Source organism: Octopus bimaculoides, chromosome 10 (genome assembly GCF_001194135.2).
Source record: "Octopus bimaculoides isolate UCB-OBI-ISO-001 chromosome 10, ASM119413v2, whole genome shotgun sequence".
NCBI lineage: Eukaryota > Metazoa > Mollusca > Cephalopoda > Octopoda > Octopodidae > Octopus > Octopus bimaculoides.
In genome coordinates this window covers 45,395,914-45,403,588 of record NC_068990.1, presented here as the reverse complement: position 1 = coordinate 45,403,588, position 7,675 = coordinate 45,395,914, and the positions used below count along the sequence as shown (strand labels likewise).

General features: G+C 33.4%; 1 protein-coding gene across 1 annotated transcript in view; it reads right to left on the bottom strand.

The window, feature by feature from the left end:
• Positions 1–3,064: 3,064 nt before the first annotated feature.
• LOC106881981 (ankyrin repeat and SOCS box protein 12) overlaps positions 3,065–7,675 on the bottom strand; it is a 20,504-nt gene continuing 15,893 nt past the window's right edge. Inside the window, exons 3-4 of the mRNA XM_014932515.2 lie at positions 6,044–6,359; positions 3,065–4,721 (exon numbers count right to left, since the gene is read on the bottom strand). Of these exons, the coding sequence (XP_014788001.1) occupies positions 4,579–4,721; positions 6,044–6,359 (459 nt within the window). The 3' untranslated portion in view covers positions 3,065–4,578. The remainder of the gene's footprint in view (positions 4,722–6,043; positions 6,360–7,675) is intronic.

Genomic DNA, 7,675 nt, shown 5'->3' with positions numbered 1-7,675 from the left:
TGGCAACAGGAAGGGCATCCTGCCTAAAACTCCATCAAACCCATGCAAACAAGGAAAAGAGGACATTAAAGTCATGATGATGGTGAAAACAGGCGGAAAAAAGGATTCAATAAAAAATTTACTGTAAAAAACAACAAAACAGTTATTTTTATTTGCTTATTTTTTAAAATTAATTAGTATCACTTTATTATCTTTTTTTGTTTTGTTTTTGTTTCTTTACAATAAATAGCTTTTACAATAAATAATTCAACTTCAAATACAATAATACTATCGTTAAATATTCATCACAACCTTTGATTGGGTAAATAATGTGCAGGTAATCCTACAATACAAGCACAAATTCTCACAACAAATTTTCATTGCTGCTAGCAACCAGAAACGTTATTTTTTTTAAAATTATGTTTCAACCAATTGTGTTTCTAAATAGTCTATGATGAACACACTTTTTCAAATAATTACTTATTAATTGATTAAAAAAAAAAACACTATCATAATTAAGAAGGAAAATAGAAATATTTTCTACAATAATCACAAGGCCACAAATTTGGAAGAAGCAGTCTCAGGATTTGACTGGTACTTTTTTTTTTGTATCAGACTTGGAAGAATAAAAGGCAAAGTTGGCCTTAACAGGATTTGAAATCAAAATGTAAAGGGACATAACTAAACACTAAAATGTCTTTTGTCCCACACTCTAGCCATTCTTTCAATCTACCATTCTCCGAAGCAAGAAAATATCTATTCCTGTTGTACAGAAATTTTATTCTGTCTTTTAGGATAACTAATACTGTTTAAGGGTTTGATTTGATATTTTTGTAGTTTTAGACAAGAGATTTAGTCTTTAAATTATTTCTTTGTTCAAGGGAACATTTCAAGACGAAGGAATATTCTTTTCTACTCTAGGCACAAGGCCCAAAATTTTGGGGGAGAGGGCCAGTCGATTAGATCGACCCCAGTATGCAACTGGTACTTAATTTATCGACCTCAAAAGGATGAAAGGCAAAGTCAACCTCAGCAGAATTTGAACTCAGAATGTAAAGACAGACAAAATGCTGCTAAGCATTATGCCCAGTGTGCTAACATTTCTGCCAGCTCACTGCCTTAAGACAGAGGAATATTAACAAATGTGTGTATGGTGGTTATTAAATTATGGAATTGTTCTTCCCTTTTGATTTATTCCTCCTCCCCTTCTTCTTTGGGTGTATTGGTTTCATCTGGATTAATAAGAATTCATTCAAGCTCTTCTTGAGAGAATTCAACTCTTAGGTAGAATGCAGTTCTTTTGTAGAAAGAAGACTACTGAAGAGTGAAGCACTTTTACAAGAGACTAATTACATAGCTTAAGTAGTATAATTATTGGTTTCAAATTTTGGGACAAGGTCAGCAATTTTGAGTGGGTGGGGGTAGATCGCTTACATCAACCCTAGTGCTCAGTTGGTACTTATTTTATTGACTATGTCAATCTTGACAGAATTTCAAATCAGAATGTAAAAACGGATGAGATGTTGCTAGGCATTTTGTCCAGCATGCTAACAATTCTGCCAGCTTGCTGCCTTACTTAAGTAATATAATTATTAAAAACTGAAGGAAATTGGAAAAAGATATATTAACACGTTTCCTCTAATTTTGCATTAAATTGAAACAACACATGACTTTTTGGGGTGGTAGTTTGCAGACATTTACTAAAAGTTTTTTTAATTTTATTTACTATTTACTTTTACTTTAAAAGTTAAAAACAACTAACATTAAGAATTCAATAAACAGTAAGATTACCATAAAAGCTAAATCGTTTTATATGAAATTATCAAATCCCTTCCCCTACTTTTTCGTGTATTTTCATCCAGCAAAATCTATAGTTAGACAATTTGTAGCAAATTCATAATCCATTATAAATAATGGAATAAAGGTATCTTTAATTCTGAGTTAAGAGGCTGAGCAATGCAATATCAAATTGAGACATTTATTAAAAGGACATTATCAATATATTCACCAATCCTAAAACTCACTACTGAATAAAAGAATATATATGAGTTCCAACAGCAAGGTTAAAGCAGCTTACCAAGACTTTAACAAGTCTTAAGTAAGTACAATTGACATAAAAATAATCACAGACAAAATAGTTAAATATCATGAAAATAGCACTTGAATAAATTCACATTCTGTTTGAAAAAATAGTTCAATTTTAGTCTTTTCTGAATTTTAAGTCAAAGGTCCATTTTTCTCTTCTTTTCTACATAACTATTAATGAGTATTAACTATACGCACACAATATCAGTCATTACATTCTTCACAACAACCCTGTATTGAGCAGTTTAATGTAAATCACAATTCACGTACACACACACACTCGCGCATGCACGCACAGCACACACACACACACTCGCGCTAGCACGCACAGCACACACACACACACACTCACGCATGCACGCACAGCACACACACACACACACACACACACTCGCACTAGCACGCACAGCACACACACACACACTCGCGCACGCACGCACAGCACACACACACACACACACACACAAATTTCTTTGGTTTATTTCAGCAATAACAACATAAATTGCCAGGGAAACAACAGAATATTTCTGCAAATAAACATTCCATCACAACACCAAGAATATTTGATTTTAATATTTTCATATCACATTTTGCTTCAAAACATAATCTAAAGCTGCAGATTCTTCAAAAATAGTTTCAATAAATTACATCAAGGTAGCACTGTACAGCTGACAGTCCTAAATATCATAAAAACAATGTTTCTCATGGCAGTTTTGAGATATGTATAGTTTTCTTAACATTACAAGCATATGTCTTCGATTCTTACCTCATCTAACAGCACCAAATTAAATAAAACAATAATGATAGGCACAACAGAACAAACTTAATTTACAAGATGAGTGTTGTGATTGAACCATGCAGAGAAGAATTAAGTTGTCTTCAATGACTTTAGCAGAGTAAGATTTTATTTTGTTGCTAGGCAGGTAATTTTGTAATCTTTTTTCAGTATGTCAGCTATGTAAAACAATCTTTAATAATGAGGTAAACATGAACATCTTAATATGTTTTATAAATGTTTATTTAGAGTTTTCTGTTATATAAATCTCAATGTCTCTGTACCACAGAAATCAGAGTAAATTGAAGGCATTTTGGGCAGCACAATCTATTGGACTTTATATTTAATCTGTCATCTTTCTTAATAACATTACTACAATCTCAAGCTATCTCACAAGACAGCATCCATGTCAATATTTTTGACATCTTAATTCAATTGTCTTTTATAACACTACATTTGGTTTATAAATAGAGTAGTTCCTTAATTATCACTCTTATAATGTCAGAGTAGTATTATGGAACTTTGATATAAAAGATTATGATAAACACAAGTTTATATATTATTTCTTCCCTACATATGTTTCACCATTGCGGTTGTTTGGAACCTCTGCATTGAATGTTCAAAGTGCAATTGGATGCATAACCACAACAGGGCCAATACAGATGTTCCAAAGAACCACAGCAGTGAAATGAATGTAAGGGAACAAATTATATAAACTTGTGTTAATCATAAGTAATCCTACATTTGCTCTGTATATTGTAACCAGTAATACTACTAAGTATAGTAGTAACCAAGCCACTATAATAAAAGCAAACTTGGTGATGATAATCTACATGGAGCTCTAAACTGAATAGTAGGAATCATACATCTAACTGTACACACAGGATATGTATGTATGTATGTATGGATGGATGGATGGATGTATGCATGTATGATGTATGTATGTATGTATGTATGTATGCAAGCATGCATGCATACATACATACATACATACATACAGAAAGAAAGAAAGAAAGAAAGAAAGAGACAGAGTGAGAGCAAGGTGTCTTGTAAATTATTCATGTGTCACCAGTTTCACCCTTCCTTCCTTAAGATCATCACTGTCAGCTGATCTATTGTAATTTTTGTCAGTAAAAAGGATCATGGATTGCTTTTGTAATTTGGATTTTGTAAATTGCAATACATAAATCCTTCAGTTTTGATTTTCATGTTAACCATATAGAAAAACTTAATGAGTTTATATGACCTTCACATTTAGTTTTTGTGACTTCTATGAGATTTTGCTATGACAGAGTTTCTATTACTTTTCTCTTTGCCCCATGTTTGATATTCTCTTTGATTATTTTAGCTACCATCATGAGAAACAAATCACTCTGTTTTTTACTTAAAAGTTTTTTTTTCCAATTTACTGCCGAATGTTGTCAATGAAATTCACTTCAATAGCTTTAACATCACTTGAAAGCCAGCAGTTTAAATCTATAATTTTCCAAATACAACAAGCAATATTTGTGAAGGATACATACATTTCTATCAGCCTAAAGCCACTTTCCTTTCCTTCTTACATATATCCAGTCAGCAGTATTCAAATAACAAGAAAAAACAAATGTAAACCCCAAATATTTTAAACTATAATTCGAACAAGAATTTAAAACCTTTGCTAAATATCATTTTTCAAATTAAGAACAAAACACGCTTATCATGAAATAATTGCATGAAATGTTAACATTGTTGCCAAGAATTCAACCACACAGATCATCATAGTTCAAATAAGATATCAAAAACTTAGGTAACATCACTAGCTCATTGATTTTCTTTATTCTTTGCCATCCAATATGTTTCCAAATGCATATCCTGCAAGATGCTTTTAGCTGCCGTGGAGTTTCTGTTAAAAGAGAAAGTGAAACCATTATTCTAGGTATAGGGAAAGTCTGTCAAGAATAAATGTGTGGAAAATATTCACTGACTTCAAGGTACAAAGGTTACATTTTATCAATCATCATATTAATATGGCCTCTTTAGTCCATTTTTATATCCCTATGTCCCTTTACTTGTTTCACTCAATAGACTGCAGCAAAGATGAAGTTCTGCATTGAAGGATTTAGTCAGCCAAATTGTTGCCAATATTTATTTAACTCTACTAGGATAGCTCCCCCAGCTGAGCACCTCCTGTCAAAACTGCTCAACCCGTACCAGCATGGAAAACAGACATTAAACAATGATGGAGATGATGGTGATGATGATGATGATGATGACGACGACGACGACGACGATGACATCCTATTAATCTCTTTTTGTCAGACCTGCTAATCTATGGGGACATAAACAAACCAACATCAGTTGTCAAGCAATGAGACACACAAAAACATTCATGCACACATACATACATAAATTCACAATGGTCAGCCAAGACTGTAATAGATGACACAGTAAGACTTGAACTTGAAACCATTTGATTGTGAAGCAAACTTCTTAACCATACAGCCACGCCCGCATCTATATTTTGATATATTTGATCGTCATCATTTTAATATGGACACCATGTGTTAGACAGGTCAGTCATAAAGCTTATCACCAACAGCTTCATTTTCTTTTGTTATCCCTTCTTTCAGGTCCACAGACACACTGATTCTTCTCTTCACTTTTTCCATTGCTACTGCCATACCATCTGCTACTCAAAAGTTAACCGGTCCCATTCCACCTGTACTCAAGCACTCTCAATTCATCTCTCTTCCTCCTGTCACATTATGCCTGACTCCAGTAGATCTGGCACTCTCTACAAGGCCAAGTCCTTCTTCTGCAGAGTGTCAACCATCTGAAATTCCTTCCTTTCACATTTTTCCAGTGGCCATATATATATATTCTAAATAATAACTATTCTAATTTTGTTATATATATTCTATTTTGTAAAAATATAATTCATACAGTGATAATTTAATTCTATAATATACCATATATATAGTTGTACAGAAGTCAACTTTTAGAGACACATTTTGAAATCTATATTTAGGAGGTCAAATACACCCCAAACTTGTAGGTTTTGTCTATACCCATGTTTGAATCCACAATCTTATTACAGTAGGCCAAACACTGCAACCATTGGGCCACATATTTGCATATCACAATATATAATTAAACAAAATGAATATATTTATAAAATGAAATATCCTTTAAAAAATTTGATGAAGGTTGTAAAATGTGACTCACCTTTGAGGATGTTAAGAAGTTTGACACACTCGTTTTGATCATTGTCTAATTCCCAAGCAAACATTTGAGATTTATCCTTCTGAAAGATATTAATTCCAAACTGGTAAAAGAGATGGATATATATACTGGAGTATTTTTTACGGACTGCTCGGTGACAGAAATATCCAGACAAGTTAGGGTCTGCTCCTGATTTCAATAATAACTTGACGCATTCCAAATGTTGATAAGCAAAAGCCAAACTTAGTGGCCTTTGATAATCAATCTTGATATCATTCTGATTTTTGAGATTAACATCAGCACCAAATTCAAGCAACAACTGAAAGTAGTAGAAAATATAAGTAATTAGTAAAAAGAGTTATGTTAATGTTTAAACACACATCAACCCTGATTGAGCAGACTTGTCACATATCAGTTTAAACTCCTAGATGCATTCAGAAAAACAGTGTTCCTGATATGTAATACTGACACTAGGTGGAGATCATATTGTTCACCTCAAAATACAGTGGTTTATCAGAGATATATGTTTGAACATAAACCTGGAAGAATATTCGGGCCAGATATAGCCGGTTTAAGTGCTAAAGGGTTAAAATGCATCCAACAGTGAGTCTTTACAGTTCTATATTTAAGAGATGAGGAATTATGTACATTATTTACATTAGACAGATATTTGTCTTCATCTTGTTTGTTGTTAACACGTCTCGGCTGATATACCCTCCAGCCTTCATCAGGTGTCTTGGGGAAATTTTGAACCTGGGTTCTCATTCCTAAGGTATTTTTCATTGTTGTTGTTGTTGTTCAGGTCACTGCCTGGAATCGAACTTGGAATCTTGGGGTTAACAGTCCACGCTCTTAACCACTATGCCAAATGCCCGGGCTACTAACCCCAAGATTCCAAGTTCGATTCCAGGCAGTGACCTGAACAACAACAACAACGAAAAATACCTTAGGAATGAGAACCCAGGTTCGAAATTTCCCCAAGACACCTGTTGAAGGCTGGAGGGTATATCAGCCGAAACGTTGTGTTAACAACAAACAAGATGAGGAGAAATATCCGTCAAATGTAAATAATGTAAATAAAGTGAGACTTTAGTTTAAGAATTCAGGAGTTTTGATATGTATGGAGTTACACCCAAGTTACCACTTTTTTCAGCTCTGCTCAGGCCCGAAGTGGTAGTACATGTCAAAGGCCCCAGTAATAGGTTAAATAGCTAATCTCATAACCAAGCACTTTCTCACACAAATACACAGCTTATACAAACATATATACACACATGCAAAAATATATAGACATATACACTCTATATATATTTACATGTATCCTCACACAAATACTTACGCTCACACATACACATGCGCACGCGCACACACACACACACACAAAGAAGCACTGCCTTGCCATTAAAAACTACAGTTACATCTTACATTTCCAGTTAGTCAGGGAACAAACAAGTGAGTTACATAGAATTTTCCTGACCCATTTCTCTCTTTCATGGACTTAACTGTTTGTATCACATAAAGGACAATGTCCAAAACATTATACTTTGACTTTATAATATGTAGTCTGTAAGTTTTTTTTATCATTCTTTGAGGATCAACCAAATATCATTAACCGCAAACTTACCTTGAACTTTT